This window comes from Sinocyclocheilus rhinocerous, unplaced genomic scaffold (genome assembly GCF_001515625.1).
Source record: "Sinocyclocheilus rhinocerous isolate Xijiao unplaced genomic scaffold, SAMN03320098_v1.1 scaffold1294, whole genome shotgun sequence".
Classification (NCBI taxonomy): domain Eukaryota; kingdom Metazoa; phylum Chordata; class Actinopteri; order Cypriniformes; family Cyprinidae; genus Sinocyclocheilus; species Sinocyclocheilus rhinocerous.
This window is the reverse complement of record NW_015656157.1, coordinates 2,275,227-2,294,256: the sequence shown is the minus strand read 5'-3', so window position 1 is coordinate 2,294,256 and position 19,030 is coordinate 2,275,227. Positions and strand designations below refer to the sequence as shown.

General features: G+C 36.9%; 1 protein-coding gene across 1 annotated transcript in view; it reads right to left on the bottom strand.

Moving 5' to 3' along the window:
- Positions 1–1,951: 1,951 nt before the first annotated feature.
- LOC107719647 (DNA-directed RNA polymerase, mitochondrial-like) overlaps positions 1,952–19,030 on the bottom strand; it is a 52,929-nt gene continuing 35,850 nt past the window's right edge. Inside the window, exons 14-19 of the mRNA XM_016527132.1 lie at positions 13,189–13,241; positions 10,170–10,268; positions 9,010–9,082; positions 6,207–6,298; positions 4,887–4,960; positions 1,952–3,262 (exon numbers count right to left, since the gene is read on the bottom strand). Coding sequence (XP_016382618.1) covers positions 3,213–3,262; positions 4,887–4,960; positions 6,207–6,298; positions 9,010–9,082; positions 10,170–10,268; positions 13,189–13,241 — 441 coding nt within the window. The 3' untranslated portion in view covers positions 1,952–3,212. The remainder of the gene's footprint in view (positions 3,263–4,886; positions 4,961–6,206; positions 6,299–9,009; positions 9,083–10,169; positions 10,269–13,188; positions 13,242–19,030) is intronic.

Genomic DNA, 19,030 nt, shown 5'->3' with positions numbered 1-19,030 from the left:
ATATTTATTAATTTTTTTTAAACAGAGAAACAACCAAAAAACATCATGCAATTGAAATAAATATTTCCAACCCGATCTCATGAAAGTGCGTATAAATAGTACGCCAAATAAAAACGAAAACTCGTGGTATTGATACGCAACAATGGACTTTGGCATGTATATGCTACGCGATGGGTATGTTTAGAGTTGTGGGGTAGATGCGTATCATATGTACGCGAAAACTGCGTATCATATGTACGCCAACAAATTTCGTATCAAATGCACGCGAAAACTGCTTATTATATGCACCCCAAACACATGCGTATCATATGCACGCCTAAGTCCATTTTTGCGTATCAATACCACGAGTTTTCGTTTTTATTTGGCGTACTATTTATATGCATTTTCATGAGACCGGGCTCATATTTCTTTAAAAAGAGAAAAAGATTTAAATTCCAAGAAAAAAAAAAAGTAAAGAAAAAACACGAAACCCACAATTCCGAAATGCATTACAATTTTTAAAAAAAATTTCTGACATGCAGTCATCTCTCAGTTCCATTAGTAATGTTTGGGACATACGGAGCAGAATAAGTAACCATATCAACTGGCAAATAATAATGGATTCATCTAAATGACTGCATCTAAGCCCAGCTGGCTTATTTCTCTATTTTAGTCATAACTGCTGAGATAGCCACTTCAGTCATTGAGCTAAAAGATATCTGCTCATCTCATGTCCATCCATGTGTGTCTTACAATGGGAAATTGTCTATTTTAGCCCCATTACAGCTACCTAATAAAGCAAAACACTTGGATTTTATTGTAGGATGCTGTTGGACATGATGGCAAGCATAAAAATGTGGCAACAGAAATATGACATTTAGAAGGTAATTTCAAAACGTGGTTCTTCTAATCAATGCAAATACCCGTTTCATAAAAATGCATTCATTCATCAATTTATATGCAGTAGAACATGGTTTAGCAAATTGATGAACATAAATGATTGTAAAAGTGCCTTCTCAGACTGTTGCTAGAGTTTGAACCACCTTATGAATCATTAAGTGGAGAGTTTCATCCAATCACTTGATTCGAGAGCTTCTTTTGCAATGAAATCTGGATAATGATGAGAATCTTTAGCTGAAAAAACAAGAAATGACTTGTGGTTCAGTGACTTTGGTGATTCGGTACTGATGGTTTCAGCAATTCATTCAGCTAAGGATTCTGTTTAAATGATTCAAACAGTTTTGAGTGATTCACCAAAAGAATCAGTTCATAAGAGTCACTTGTTTGTGAAGCATATCACACTGGTGGTTGTGCTGTAGAAGATGTTTATCTGAATTACAATGCAAATTCAACTCTGATTAGCAGGGACTTCATACAGAGTGTTCTTTTTGAGTGATTCATTAAAACGAATCAGTTCATAAGAGTCAAACTCAACTCGGTTAAGCAGTTCTTGCTTCATTTCAAGTAAAGCAAGAAATGATTTGCGGTTCAGTGAATCAGAGAATAGGATGTTTCATTACTACTCTGACAGTGATTCATTCAGCTAAGGATTTTAAATTTTTTAAAGGGGTCCAAATACACAAAATAATGTTCTTTTTAGCAGCCTCATATGACCCCTTTAAGGATTTTTCCGCTAAGAGTTTAAATGGTTCAAAAAGGTTTTCGTGAATACTTTTGAGTGAATTATGGATCACATTATACTGGTGGTTGTGCTGTAGAAAAACGTGAATCGTGGATATTACTTGTGGTTCAGTGAAAGATTCTGTTTAAATGATTTAAACAGTGTACGAATCTTTTTTAGCAATTCATTAAAACAATCAATTTATAAGAGTCACTTGTTCGTAAAATTACATTACACTGGTGGTTGTGCTGTAGAAAGACGTGTTTATCTGAATCACACTGCAAACTTAACTAAGCACAGGAAACATTTCTTGCTTCATTTCGAGCAAAGCAAGAATTGACTGACGGTTCAATGAATCAGCAAATCAGATAATTCTGTAACACTGACAGATTTAATTATTTATTCAGTTTAGGATTAGGTTTAAATGATCTAACCAGAGTTTGTCTTCTGAGTGTTTTATTTACTTCATAAGAGTCACTGGCTTGTGAATCACATTAAACTGGTTATTGTGCTGTAGAAAGACATGTTTATCTGATCACACTGCAAACTCAACTCGGGTAAAATTGAATTTCTTTCGTCCGTAAATTGAGGAAACATTGGCGCTAAGTTACTTAAAACATTATGTGGCGGCAAATAGCTCTAAGCCCATGAGCTATTATTATTGTAAGGGCAACTTCCCACGCAGAGGTTGTTCGAGATGTCAGGAAATGAGCAGGTCTGTTGACGTCAACTCTTGTGTAATCAAGTGTAGCCTTACATTGGATTGGTTTTGTTTCGTATTGCCCTTTGTAATAAAATGTTTTAAAAATCCAAAAAACAGAAAGAAAGCTGCTGAAGCAATTTATTGGGTCTTGAAATTTCAATAACAATTAACCTTTCGCAGACCCAGAGTGCAAAAATATCGACTTTATTTCTCACTGAATGCCATGTGTACATTCCCCGACAAGCACCCAACGGATCAAGACGTCTTTGATTATAAAACAGTCATTTAAGTGCTCTCGAGTCCTTAAAAAAAGGACGCCACATGGCCACAAAGTCACACGTCATCCAAAGTTTTCCCAAAATACTCCTAAAGGTGCTCTGATCTATTATCATAAACATCCTCACGTTTCTTCACTGGCTGTGAATGCGAGAGCCGCCAGCTGCGGTGAGATGCTGGGAGTAAATCATGTCCAAGTGGAAATGTCAGAGAGGGCCTTTCAGACGGGGCTGCCTTGAAATCGATGAGAGCCAGAATCATGTGGTTAATCAGCCCCGCGTTAGCACTCAGGAGTGAAGGAGCAGATCAGAGCCCCGCCGAGAGAGCGTTCTCGCTCCATACCGAGAGGAGATCGCATGAACGCTTCCACGCTCTCGCACCCGCACACAAGGGCGACTCCTGCTGTTCGCCTCCGCCAGAACTCTGCTTCAGTGCTTACGTGATGACTTTATGATAATATGACAAGACAGACACACACACACACACACACACACACAAACATTCTCTCACGTACACTCACTTATCTACCAGATCGACCAATCCGGTCTCAGTCACGCACACTTGTTTTGATGAGGTCTGTGGAGGGCTCTCAGCCTCCTGATGAAAGCTGTCCGTCAGCGCACGATACGCTCTTCAGCTGAAGAAATACACTGATTCTTTCACCTTTTCCAGGTCAAAATCACCTACAAGAGAGAAATTACTTGATTACGGTCTTTTAGGATGGAATATGTAACATTGAAACTAGGGATGGATACCGAGAACCGGTATGTAATTGGGTCAATACCGGACTACCGATAAGCTACAGGACAAACGATACTGTTATCAATACTTGCGCTGTTTTATCTCCGTATGCTTCGGTGTTAATGGCGAATTAGAAGCTGCTGCTTGTCATTTTCCATGGCCGACGTTTGCTCGACGTACGTGTGATATCCATGCGCATGTGCGGTGTGCAGACAAACAGTTATGGCGGCAAAGTTGAAACTTTCAAGTGTGGGCTTACGTTACCAAACTAAGCGACACCAGTGTCAGATGCAAATTGCAATATATGCAGTAGTGTAATAGTGAACAAAGGAGGTAACACTAGTAATATAATGAAACATTTACAAACAAAACACGTCTTCTACCTCAAGCAATTCGCTGTATTTACTATGTTTTCGTCGTCTTCTGGCTTCAGCTCCGATTGCAACTCCCCTGCCTCAGCCTCAAGCGAAGTTAACGTTCATTAGAAAATAAGCGGAACGGCTCATGAAGACAAACAGGTAATTCAATGAGTTGGATTTCACATAAGCATTAGTAGAACTAGTAGATTTAAGTTAACGAATTGCCTAGGCTGAATCTAGTAGATCATGTTTCTTGATTTTTTTTCTTAAAATAAAACAAAACTATGACCCAGACATTTTTTGACAGGTTTTCACAAGATTCACGAAGAAGTGATGTTGTGCACATAAGCAACTGTAATTAATTAAGTAAATGTAGAACCTGAAATCAATAAATACTGAAAATTGTAGCATATTAAACAACACAATGCCACTCTATTTAATCAATCCATTCAACTAATCAATTTAATTTGTACTTGAAAACATGAAATGAATCCCACAGGAGGTATTAATATAGATAAAACACTCAGGCAGTTCAGGGGCGACTGACTCGTGCAAACAGTTGTGGGTGGTCTGCTTGCTTGTGCACAAAGGCACAAGACGTCACCTTGTTCTGAAGAACAGCGCAGAGGAAATCAGGCCTATGGGACACACATGGGCGGACACACACTCCTCAGGGAGACAATTTCATTAGTGAAAATAAGGAGGAGTCCTGGAAGAATACGGAGCGTGACTCCAGTAGCACGCTTATGTATCAGGACCAAAACTATAGAAATAATATTACAGAAATAAAATCAGTGCGTAACACTGTTACATGGTGAATGAATCATCTTATTGCTCGTCTTTATTGACGCTGAGCTTTTAAACACGTTGTAAAAGCACCCCCTCAATATTGTCTCTGCTGAATCAGCGTTTTGATGTGCCAGATGTGTGTGATTCTGCTGTAAATGTGCCCATGTTGTCCAGTGTGTTTCCCTCCGGCCCGTGTTACGTAAACAGATTAACCAGTTGACAGAATTAATTGTCATCAGTTTAATGAAGTCTATCTCGCTGATGAACATAAAATCACATGTGCGGTTCTGCGAGACGGTGCGTCGTTACGCAACAGTAAAAAGATGCCTGAAACCTGACAAGCTGTCAATGGGATGAGGCCGAGCCGCTGGTCTGTGTGTCTGAAAGCGACGGCTGCGGTGCTCAGGGTTTAACTCACCTGTTTGAGGAACGCTGGCCAAAAGCTGTGCCATCTTATAGTACTCTTCAAACTTCTTTGGCTTAGATATAACCCTGTGAGAGTGAAAACTGGACTCCACATCATGACAAAGCATCAGATAAATGACAAGACATGAACATGACAATTCTATACAAAACTTTCAAAAATTATGCTTTGAAATATTTGCTGCTGATTTTTGGTATTTGTTTGAATACCATATTTGTTTTAAGCACACAAACTATTTCTTTTAGTTTTTATTAGTGTATTAAATCAGTTATCAGCTACAACAACCAGAATTTTAATATTAGTTCATCCCTAGTAGCCTATATTGAATATTTATTGGCCAAAATTGGACATTTAATTGTGATTTTAAATGAACTTGTAGCATACAATAACTATTTATTTTAGTTTTTAGTGAATAATTTTCTTCCTTTGTAAACAAAAGCAGAGAAGATTGATAATATCAGACATTTATCGGTTACTGGCCTTACTGTGAAAATGATTATTTATTGACTGATATTTAATTCTAAATACAAACTATTTTAGTTTTTAAATGTAAATTTTCTCTTTTTTTTAAATAAATGTATAATACCAGCCACTGATCAGTTATCTGCCTTAATGTAAAAATTATTGTTTATTTGCCAATATTTGATGTTTCATTCAAAATAAAAACTATTTGTATAAATTTTTTTTGTTTTTGTTTTTAGTGTATCAATTTTCTTTAAGGAGAGTAGATGTATAATATCGGCCATTTATCCATTATTGGCCATAAACAAGAAGATAATGTAATTATTGGTATATCAATTTCAATTTCATTACTCCAGCAGTTACCATTTATTAGTTACATACTTTATATATATATATATATATATATATATATAAAAAAAAAACAGTATCAACTGATATTGGATATTTAATGGTTTCTGCCTATTCCTATATTTTAGTTTTTTACAGTGTAAATAATTTCCATTTAATTGATTGATTGATTCATTCATTCTTTGATTCATTCATTGATTGATTGATTCATTCATTCTTTTACAAAGAAAGTACCATAGGTTTATAATATCAGCCATTTATCGGTTATTGGCCTGAATGGGAAAATGATTATCAGCCGATATCTGATATTTCATTCTAAATACAAACTGTTTATTTTAGTTTTTAGATTGTATCAGTTTTCATTATAGAGTTATAATATCAGCCTTTTATTGGTTATTGACCATAAACAGGAGAATACTGTAATTCAGTGCATCCCCAGTAATTAGCCGTTTAGTAGCTACTACCATCGAGTAGTTAAAAACCAGCAATGTGTAAAGGACTTACGGAGGCCTGCTGCAATATTTCTTCAGAAGAAACCCGGACAGCTCCTCTAGAATGGGCTGACTGTGCAGAGCCACAAACTGCTCACGACACACCTGAGGAGCGACACAGAGCACTCAGTCAATCATTATGCACACTAATGCGCCAGCTTCAATGCTATCTCCCTCTCGCCTTCCCCTTTCTCTCAGACGTTTCACCTCTCTCCTGTTTGAACTTTCCCATTTTAAGAGGAATCTGTGGTCACAAAGCATGTCAGGGAAAGACTCGCAGACAATAGACCACTCACAGAAGGAGAGAAGGATGGGAAAAGATAAAAGTCCAAAAAGGGTCTCAATTCAAACAGCTGAATACGGTTTAAGGGAATAGATGGAGTTATTAAGCTTCAGAAGTTCATCGCAAGTGTCACATGGAGGTTAAACTTATCTAATGAAGGTGACTGTAAAGTAAGTAAAGCCAGTGAAACAACACAATGGTGAATAAATGACGACATAGCTTTCATTTTTGGGTGAATTATTCCTTTCGGTTATCACTGGAAGAGAAAATCTGGTTCTAAAACAGATCTTTGAAAGGAATCAGCTGAGGCCAATAAAACAAAAAGCTAAAGTAAACAAGCTTTTTACTTATTTTTTTTTATATTTGAAGATAAGTTAATGACAGCTTTCCAAAAATTTCTTCAGTTGAGAGGATGAGTGGTATGGCCGTTCAATACTGAAATAACCCATGCTGACAGGGTTGGTTATTGAACATATGGTGAACTCAGCATGCAAACATCTGGCCGTTAAGCTGACATGGTAGGGCCGCTTAGTCATTCCTGTTGAAAGAATATGCATTGAAAAACATTCGGCAGTGAACACTCTGTTCCTTACACACCCTGTTCATGGTGTCCACCGTCACAGCATGGGTCCAATAACAGTCATGGACGGACACAAACGTCAGACCAGCCCTGCATGTTTCAAGAAAACAGGAAGATGTACTTGTACATACCACACTTCAAACAAAAACACCACCAACAAATAATAACAAAAATAATGAATATTGTTGTTCATATAAATTATTAATATTATAAAATGTATTATTATTTGTAAAATAGTATTACATTACAATTAATAATTATTATTATTTGTGTTTTACATGAATAAATATTACATATTATTTTTAATAATGAACATTGATATGTTGATATTATTATATGAATATAATATTTATTATTATTATTATAAATATTAAATATCTGGAGTAATTTATTGTTATCAACATTAATACAAATATTACTACTGATAATAAAAACAATGAATAGTTATTAATATTATATTATTAATAATAAAAGCATGCATTATAAATAATTTACTACTATACAATATTAACACTATTACTGATATTATTAATATTAATGAATATTTCAAATATAATGTATGGTATAAGATGTATTATTAAATATATGCATTACAATTTATTTATGACTTTATAATAAAAATATTTGTATTCAAATAATTTATTACTATTTTATTACTACTACTACTAATAATAATCAATGTTAATATCGATCGTGTAGTTATTATGGTGTCAAAAAGAAATAAAAATCATTAAAATAAGTTCTGCATATTAAACAAAGACACTTAAAAACAAAATATAATCTGTATCATATATGTCATAAAAATAAGGTTATATTGGTCGCTCTCTATTCTTAATACTTGATAAACGAACTCTTGGTTTTCTGTTTCACACCCTTCATGTATTATTTGCATGTGTATGAGATATAATACTGACTGAAGAAGCAGAAACAAACAATGCAGTCTCTTAATTTCTTATGTTTGCTGGCACTACAATTTTCATTTTGAAAAAATACAGCGCATGAAAAATTCGGAGACTGTACAGAACTCATGAATATTTAATGAGGTAACCACCGTTTAGAATATGATAGGTGGTTTGGTGTTAAGCAACCTGCTGTAATGTTCAGGCCCAGAGTCTAAAAACATATTAACTCGGTGTTAAAAGAGTGTGGGATGTCCGCAAAAGAGTCAGCTCATCACCTGTAACAATGCAGTGATGTCAGCATCATGTGAGTGGAGTCCAGAGAGTGGATGAAATTAGGAGGGAAGGCGTTTTTCTGCTTCATGCTGTCTGGTTTTCTAAATAAGGCACAAGAAGAACAAGCTCAGTCTTGGTACGAAGCACACTTGGGTAATTAAGGCCAGCGTCGCTATCTTCTCGCTGGGCAATACATACACCTGTAGCGCCAGGAGCCATACATCACTGAACAGGTAGGTCAGTCTCAATTATCATCCAAGACAGAGACACACAATGAACATAGAGCACCTGCTGGACCAGTAAAGAGTAAAGAATAATGTGTGTGCTGAAGACATTTCATTTTACTGCTCCATAACAGCCAAAATAGTTCAGAATAAAAAAAGTTTCCTTAACCTGTGGGGTTAAATTACTCCACGTAACATAACTAACTAAACTGTTGAACGGTAATGTATATAATATATATACGGAGTACTGAAGCTATCAAGAACTAACTATCCGTCTACAATCTTTAGGCTTCACGGAGCGACATTGAGCCGGAGAGAATTTCTGGGAACTGAGCGAGGGCTTTAGGTCACTGGCCACAAGAGAGCTGCTGCCACCCTCGTAATTTCGTCATTTATTCAAGTCTACTCATTAATGAGGGTCTATTCAGCCTCTAATTAGAGCACATGAAGGATCTTTGAATCGGTCCGTGGTCTGTGTGAAACTCCAGTCGGGTCTTCACTTTTGACTGGTCTCGAACAAACATTCGGCAGTGAACACTCTGTTCCTTACACACCCTGTTCATGGTGTCCACCGTCACAGCATGGGTCCAATAACAGTCATGGACGGACACAAACGTCAGACCAGCCCTGCATGTTTCAAGAAAACAGGAAGATGTACTTGTACATACCACACTTCAAACAAAAACACCACCAACAAATAATAACAAAAATAATGAATATTGTTGTTCATATAAATTATTAATATTATAAAATGTATTATTATTTGTAAAATAGTATTACATTACAATTAATAATTATTATTATTTGTGTTTTACATGAATAAATATTACATATTATTTTTAATAATGAACATTGATATGTTGATATTATTATATGAATATAATATTTATTATTATTATTATAAATATTAAATATCTGGAGTAATTTATTGTTATCAACATTAATACAAATATTACTACTGATAATAAAAACAATGAATAGTTATTAATATTATATTATTAATAATAAAAGCATGCATTATAAATAATTTACTACTATACAATATTAACACTATTACTGATATTATTAATATTAATGAATATTTCAAATATAATGTATGGTATAAGATGTATTATTAAATATATGCATTACAATTTATTTATGACTTTATAATAAAAATATTTGTATTCAAATAATTTATTACTATTTTATTACTACTACTACTAATAATAATCAATGTTAATATCGATCGTGTAGTTATTATGGTGTCAAAAAGAAATAAAAATCATTAAAATAAGTTCTGCATATTAAACAAAGACACTTAAAAACAAAATATAATCTGTATCATATATGTCATAAAAATAAGGTTATATTGGTCGCTCTCTATTCTTAATACTTGATAAACGAACTCTTGGTTTTCTGTTTCACACCCTTCATGTATTATTTGCATGTGTATGAGATATAATACTGACTGAAGAAGCAGAAACAAACAATGCAGTCTCTTAATTTCTTATGTTTGCTGGCACTACAATTTTCATTTTGAAAAAATACAGCGCATGAAAAATTCGGAGACTGTACAGAACTCATGAATATTTAATGAGGTAACCACCGTTTAGAATATGATAGGTGGTTTGGTGTTAAGCAACCTGCTGTAATGTTCAGGCCCAGAGTCTAAAAACATATTAACTCGGTGTTAAAAGAGTGTGGGATGTCCGCAAAAGAGTCAGCTCATCACCTGTAACAATGCAGTGATGTCAGCATCATGTGAGTGGAGTCCAGAGAGTGGATGAAATTAGGAGGGAAGGCGTTTTTCTGCTTCATGCTGTCTGGTTTTCTAAATAAGGCACAAGAAGAACAAGCTCAGTCTTGGTACGAAGCACACTTGGGTAATTAAGGCCAGCGTCGCTATCTTCTCGCTGGGCAATACATACACCTGTAGCGCCAGGAGCCATACATCACTGAACAGGTAGGTCAGTCTCAATTATCATCCAAGACAGAGACACACAATGAACATAGAGCACCTGCTGGACCAGTAAAGAGTAAAGAATAATGTGTGTGCTGAAGACATTTCATTTTACTGCTCCATAACAGCCAAAATAGTTCAGAATAAAAAAAGTTTCCTTAACCTGTGGGGTTAAATTACTCCACGTAACATAACTAACTAAACTGTTGAACGGTAATGTATATAATATATATACGGAGTACTGAAGCTATCAAGAACTAACTATCCGTCTACAATCTTTAGGCTTCACGGAGCGACATTGAGCCGGAGAGAATTTCTGGGAACTGAGCGAGGGCTTTAGGTCACTGGCCACAAGAGAGCTGCTGCCACCCTCGTAATTTCGTCATTTATTCAAGTCTACTCATTAATGAGGGTCTATTCAGCCTCTAATTATAGCACATGAAGGATCTTTGAATCGGTCCGTGGTCTGTGTGAAACTCCAGTCGGGTCTTCACTTTTGACTGGTCTTGAACAAGCTTCTTCAGCTACAACCCACATGGAAACTGTCCTCTGGGAAATTAGAGAGCTTCTATTGGATAAGCTTGAGATTTCTTTCAACACCTAGAAGTGTGACTGACATCTGGTACATTGGCATCAGAAGTACATATCTGAAGAACGGCCCTTCAGCTTGGTCTGCATGGACACCCAAGGCTATTTCTCGACGCCTGAGAGCGACGTACAATCACAGTGGCGGCTGTCAGTCTAGCCGCGAGCGCTCTTGGCCTCCTTAGAGACACGGGGGATCCCTTTTCGGCACTCCGGTTCCTGTGATAGTCCGTACTGGTATGTTTGTCTATCACAGGCAGTGATAGAGAAATACAAGTGAGGCCCGTCATAAGTGGTTTTTAATCACATCCTTGTGGCTTTTGGTGGAAGGTCAGCAAGATAACTCCCATCTGAGGCTTCTCCAAGTAGTATTAGCCAAGCCTGGGTAACGCTCTGCAAGGATTGAAACTGTGAAATGAGGTGATGGCATTAAAACAGCAGATGCTTGCGTATGGATTGAACATTTGGGGTTTCAGTGGGAAGCACAGAAATGTTTGTTTAATAAAAGATGACTGTCTTGGGAACATATGGTAAAGCGGTCATCATATACCCACCCTCATGTTGTTTAAAACCATTATGACCTTTAATCTTCTGTTTAACACGAATGAAAAAAGCTTTAGTCCTCATGTTGTGTTCCAGTCATTTTGACCAGAAAGGATTTTTTATTTTTCTTGAAAATGCTAATGTAATCACACTGGACTAAAACTTGGTGACTTTGCTCACACATGGTATAACATCACCCCCATGTTTCCAGTCAAAAATGACCAGCCTACAAAAAATGCTTATAAATCTCTCATTAAGCAATATTATCACCAAATCTTGGATTCAACTTTGTCAACTTGTTTTCTTTTAATTAGCACAGTTTTTGTACTTCTTTTTTTTGGAACCAACTGGCTGTAGGCCTCAAATTAAAAGTCACAAAAAGATTGAACACCACAAATGTAACAAGGTATGTAGCATAATAAATGATTTAAATACAATTTTTAAAAGGCTGGTCATTTTTCACCAGGAATACCAAATTAGGTAAAGGATTTTCAGCACAGCAGAATAGTTCAACATATACTTGTTCCTCTTGTGGTGATACGGTCCTTTTAGAAGCTTGAGAGCTTCAGTAGCCATTCATTCTAACTGTATGGAAAAGAGCAACTAGCACATACTTCAAAATATCTTTATTGTGTTCCACAGAAGAAAGTAAGTCTTTCAGGTTTGAAACATCATGAGGGTAAACAGACATCCTACTATCTCTTTATAACACTGTTACATTTAGAAACAACACAATTCTAACTCAAATTAGCCCAGACACACTTAGTCTCCGATGCAAGTACCCATCAACAGATGATAAAACCAGCAATAATGTGAATTCATTGTTCATTCCGGGTAGCCCTCCATTCAGTAAATGACATACAGGATGTGCGGCAGTGACATTTCAACACGAAATGCCACTCTTCTCATCTGAGGGACTTTCTGCTTCTTTCATATCCTCCAGGGGTTTCTGTATACGATAATGAATTCTGGCCAGCCACTGACGGACCCAGAATAGTGTCAAACACTTGCGTGACACAGGCGTTTCCTTTAGGTGTTTCTGTTACTTGCATATTTGCCGTTTAAGCACTCCCATTTAATCGTTTAATGTGCTCTGTGGGGTACGGTGCAATGATACTGTACATAAGGAACCAAACAAGAACGAAAAGTATAGCAAAGACTTTTAAAGATACTTGTTTTCTGCAGTATTATTATGTTGGCTCATAGCACTTATAACAATGAAATTTATAATGCCAAGAGAAGTTCAAAGTACAAACAAAAAACTAAACTAAATTTAAAAATAAAATAAAAAGAAACACTAAATATAAGATCCAAACTACAAAAACCCTGATGGAAATTCAGGATTTTTAATGGCATAATTATACAAAAATAAATGGTCAAGTAAGGTGAATTAATTACTTTTTTATTAAACTTTACTGCATCGCAATCCTCCTTCCCATTTTTATTAAAAAACAATTCAATACAACTCATTTTCATCAAGATTTGATGGCTGAATTATTGTTCAAAATGTCTTGAAAATATTAAGAGAACAGAAACATCATTTAAAATGCCAAAGGGATCACTATCCATAAAAATAATACAAGTAACCAGAATCCATGGAAATGTGGGGAGAGGTCAGAGGTCAACGTCAATACAGCAGTCAAAGTAAGAGAGAGGCACTTACTCATTGGCATCATGACTTATATGGATGCTCAGGTTCTGCATGCTGCCCTTGAGCTGCGAAAAACAAGAGAAGACGAGAGAGTTTGAATGCATCACAAGGAAGAAACTACTATGAAATAAAAAGCAAACAGCTTATGTAGCAATGTCACTAAATTTAAGCCCAAATAATTAATTGTTTACAGGGGACTCCATCATGTAAAAATCTGCATTAACTGGGTCTCTATGTTAAATGTTCCAAGTTCAAATATGATATTAGTTGACCTTTGTCCAACTTACCACTTTGACCTCTAATATAAACCAATGCATATGAATATTGCAATAAATCTCCTCATCTTTCTGCGCCAGACTGACCTTCAAGCTTCCTATTGATCCTCTTCAAAAACACTGATAGAAATTTGAGTGAGTATCTTAATCTGAGACTGACCAAACATTCCCAGAAACCCCAACAAACCACTAATATTGACACAATGTCATTAAAGAACAGGAGCTTAACCTTAGTAAAGGTTGGCGTCCATCATGTAGATGCTGACGTCGGGCTACAACCCATGAATGAGTGACTGCTTTCGATATAGGAACTGTCAGCGTCAGGGGTGCTTCCATCACATTACTTCTTTGATTAGACACTACGGTGCACCAGGAGCCCAACCCAATGCGGCTCAATTCAACGGCGTAGTGAAGGATGACAGGGAATGAAGTCTCGTACCGTGGCAGATGGACATAAACAAAAGGACAATTTATAAAAAGTGCTGACGGGGACAGTAAGGTAAAAGGTTTTGCTGGATATTGGTGTGCAGGTTCACTGGGACGTAAAGGGGGCATAAGCTGGGTAAAAAGTGGAGTGAGAAGGGTTAATGTGTCCATTTTGGATTTCTGATTTCGTGCAATGGGGTACGACACGTGTGTCAAACTCCGCTCTTGAGGGACACTTTCCGGCAGTGTAGCTCGAACCATCTCCAAAACACCTGCCTGGAAGCTTCTAGTAATCCTGAAGACCTTGATTAACTTGTTCAGGTGAGTTTAATTAGGGTTGGAGCTAAACTCTGCAGGACAGTGACCTTCCAGGAACTAAGTTTGACACTCCTGGTGTATGGCAAAACGAGCCTTTCAGTTGCAATGATTTATGAATCCATTAAGGCTCATTAACAGGATCAACAAAATCGAGGAGACATTGAGGGGTGTGATGGGGGTGAGCCAGGCCTTCTGACACGTAAAGAGTCAATGTACACCCTCAAAAGCTCTTGGGGGAAACCTTACTTCCCATGGGACTTCCAATATACTCCACTGGTTCTGGCAGCGCAACTAAAACTTCTGATTAGGGAAGACAGGACCAAAGCATGCCATCTTGTCAAGCTGGCATGATGCCCAGACAGTGGAAAAGGGGTTCCTATCTAAAGTGCGACGAATCCTGGTTTGGACAGCTGCCTGTGCTTTTCCTGCTCTTGAAAAGAAAGCATGTTGCAAAAGAGCAGTTGTATCTCCTTCACTTGTTCTCTGCGTGTCTTTTAATTCAACAAGATGGCCGACTACAAAAGACCTTGCATGAATCTAAAAGCCAAAATGAATTTTACTGGGACCAAAAGTAGAGAGTATGACAGAGATTGATAAAGAAAGCAAGGAGGAACAGGATCAACAGAAGTTGCAGTTGGGATTTGACCAGTCTCCTGCATAAGCACCCTACATTTTATGCCAAAAGGGCAGCATCTAGTTTCCAAGCCACCAGCTATCCACAAAGCTGCCACCTCTTTTATTGAACGCATCCATCTGAGCCTCGCGGTAAGACTATCTAATCTTTCAGCATCCCCTAGAGAGAGGCTTTACACCACCGGCGACCTCTTGCCCGGTTAAGTCCTCTGGGAATACTCTTGAAATATCCGCCGTATTTATCAACGCTTCTACATAAACTGTTTTGCTGAAGAATCAATTAAAATGGATGATACATGTTCCGCTGCCATGCATAGCCCTGATCTTTCTGATATAAAAAAAATCTTGTGGTGCACATATTAAAGGGGTCATATGATGCAATTTCAATTTTTCCTTTCTCTTTGGAGTGTTACAAGCTCTTGGTGCATAAAGAAGATCTGTAAAGTTGCAAAGACTAAAGTCTCAAATCCAACACAAATGCAGACATGGTTTTATGTTATGGTCTTATGCAACGCAACGCGTAAAAAGACAGTACAAGTCATTATAATCCATAATTATGTCCCCACTGGATGCAACGAATGCCTCGTTTATAATGGGTTTTCATGTTTTTGAATGATTGCTCCGGCCTGACAGGGCATCATCACAATATGGCAAGGGCCGTAACATTTCCGTCACACGCTTGAGGTATTCGGCCAATCACAACACACCTCGCTTTTTCAGACCGATGAGCTTTGTAAAAATCGACGCGTTTCAGAAAGGCGGGGCATAGAGGAGAAACAATAATGTACAGTATGTGGAAAAGAATGTGTTTTTTGAACCTTAAACCGCATAAACACGTTCACGCAAAGAAAGAAGGCGTAACTTTTATTCTCGCTGTAGTTTTGTTGTTTCCACCACAATGTCGTAAAGACGCTGTGTGCTTCGTTGTAAAAGCGAACCACCAAATACTGTTCTTTTTAGCAGCATCATATGACCCCTTTAAAGCACCTCGTTTCTGATATGACTTTCAGACCAGATGAAACTTTGACTTTAGCCAATTAGAAGGATGTAGAAGACAAAAAAGTAGCGTTTTGGGTCATACGAGTTGCAGTGGGGCTTGACATCCTTTTGGGATCAGACTGTAGACAAGGAACACCACAAGAGTCCCAGGAGAAATCACATTTCCCCTTTTTCCAAGGACACAGCAAGTGTTTGGCCACTAAAGCAAAGGTGACAAATGATTCCCCACGGCTTTTCCCCTCACTGGTTGTCTTCCTTACAGAATTACCACAATGTCTTTCTTCAACAGCCAGTGAAAGAAACATTTCAGCCTCCAAAAGTGACCCCTAAACTGATTAACAGCAAACAATCACAGTAACGAGCTTTACTGATGCATATCCCCAAGTCTGGTTCCCTCCCAAGTGTAATTTCCTTTCCCCTATCAACAGACACAGTGCTGCACAGTGACTGAATAAATACTGCCGATTTCACCCTGGCTTATTTGTTTTCTCTTTTATGACGGCATTAAAATCCCATTTCCCTGGCATCTAATTAATATGCCATTTCCCATGTAAAAAAAGATCAAGGGTAGGTTGCAAGAGATTGAATCACGGAGAGGTGACCTCAGATGATGTGTCTCCTTGATGCAGAATGAGAAAACGTTTCCTTGATTACATTTGAAGTAGAGGGTTGAGATAAATACGGATTTGGATTTTCTTAAAGTTAAAGAGTTGCACGGCAGAAGAAAAACACCCAGATAGGTTACGTAGGAGAAGTTGTATATAACTTAATACGTCAAATTGTTCCAAGCACCTTCTTTTTTTTTTTTTTTTTGGAAAACCAAACACATAATTCTTAAAAACAACTCTTTTTAATGGTGAATTTTAAAGTCAACTTAAAGCATCTTTAACAACCCATTTTACAAGCCATATTTTTTATATTGGAGCACTGATCACCAGAAGAAGCACTTCCGCCACCAACTGGACTGGAATTCAAAGTGCTGGATGGCACACTAGAAATCATTTTTAAAATTGATTTTACTAAGATTTTACTGTTAAAACATGCTTAAATACCTTTTTTTCTACCAAAAATCACCTTCTTTTTTTTTTTTTTTTGGAAAACCAAACACATAATTCTTAAAAATAACTCTTTTTAATGGTGAATTTTAAAGTCAACTTAAAGCATCTTTAACAACCCATTTTACAAGCCATATTTTTTATATTGGAGCACTGATCACCAGAAGAAGCACTTCCGCCACCAACTGGACTGGAATTCAAAGTGCTGGATGGCACACTAGAAATCATTTTTAAAATTGATTTTACTAAGATTTTACTGTTAAAACATGCTTAAATACCTTTTTTTCTACCAAAAATCATTATAACACATTTTTGCTGACACTTTTGGGTGTTTTATTAAGTGTTTAAGTTATGATTAATCAAGCTATGCTCAAACTGACTTCATTTTGTGCTCCACGGAAGAACAAAAGCCATACAGGTTTGAAACAACTCAAGGATGAGTAAAAGATTTTCATTTTTAGGTAAGAGCTATTGAAGAGCTATTAAAAAGGGTTGGTTTTACTGTAATTATATGGTGACTTTGGGGTTCCTATTCAGAAGGAATAAATAGCCGTGATGTTTAATTTCATGTTAATAAAGAAGATCACGCCTGCAATACGGTCTGCATGGAGCTTAATGCTCCTCACGAATCAGAGGTTCTTAGACCCTGTCAAACAGTTGAGCCTCCATCACAGCAAAAATCCTCATTAGCAAACTGCACTGTGTGAAAAGGACCCAGATACCTGGCAGACTACTACGGGTTCCCCTTATACATAAATAACCCAATATGCTAATGAAACGAAAACTATAATAAAAGAGATTACCATAAAAAGTGGCTGTAAAACTCATCCTTTACACAACACCAGTAAGGGTCATTAAGATCCATCATGCAGGTTTCTCTATGTAGGGGGTGGCACGGCTAACAGGTGGAGGTAGAGCTGTGGCTCGGAGGTGATTAATGGGGGTCTTGATGGTGCTGCATTAATCTGGTCAGTGTGACTTTTACAGGGGAATTGCAACCCCCTGGTGTGACCGCCTAACGTGCTTCCACAGCTAGGTGAAATAAATATAGACTCACTATAATGTGGCTGATGCTCTAAATGGTATTGTACATGATCGGCCGTTGACCTTGACCTATCAACCGTCTGTTGAGGATAAAAGGGTGCACGATTCATGAAGAATGTGTGTAGTAACAGACCTAGTGGCCAATGTAATATATCACAACATCGACCACCTTCAAATGCTGGAACGATACATCCATGCCTTCATTAAAGTAAAACATGCAAGAGGGATGTGCAGGTCTTTGGAGGAAAGAAGCCAGTAGGCAACTCAGTATAGAAAATGGGGCATAAGAACTGTCAAACCTCATACATTTCAGCTAGGCTGATGCTTTCATGCTAAATTTAGCAAGTGAACCATTATCATTTGAATATTACCATAATTAAGTTAAAAAATAAGCCCTGAATAAATCAATTATATTGTCATCAAAGAGTCAGGGTTCACATGAGTAGGATTTTAAGATGCTGAATTCCATAAATAGCCTTCACACCTCCTGCTCAGTAAAAGAACGGTGAAGAATTTATGAGGCCGCTAATGATGACATTTATCAGAAATTCCATAAAAGTCCAATAAAACCTACATTCATGGATGTGGGTTATGATATTTCGGACCAGACCGTACAGTCTGCAGTAGAGATTCAGTGAAATTTCAAGAATTTTAATTGAAAATTCTAAAGGAAACTGTTTTAATAGATTATTATTATTTTAACTATTATTCAAATTATTATTATTCCAATTTACACTGACATATACTGCAGGCTTCAACAAATTCTGATATATTTTTTAAATAATTGTTTTATTAAATAAGAAATTATTAAAATATCCAATATAGAACAATTATTTAAAGGGGTCATATGATGTTGCTAAAAAGAACATTATTTTGTGTATTTGGTGTAATGAAATGTGTTTATGCGGTTTAAAGTAAAAAAAAAACCACATTATTTTCCACATACTGTACATTATTGTTTCTCCTCTATGCCCCGCCTAGTCGATTTTTTCAAAGCTCATTGGTCTGAAAAGCGAGGTGTGCTCTGATTGGCCAGCTATCCAGTGCGTTGTGATTGGCCGAATACCTCAAGCGTGTGACGGAAATGTTACGCCCCTTACCATA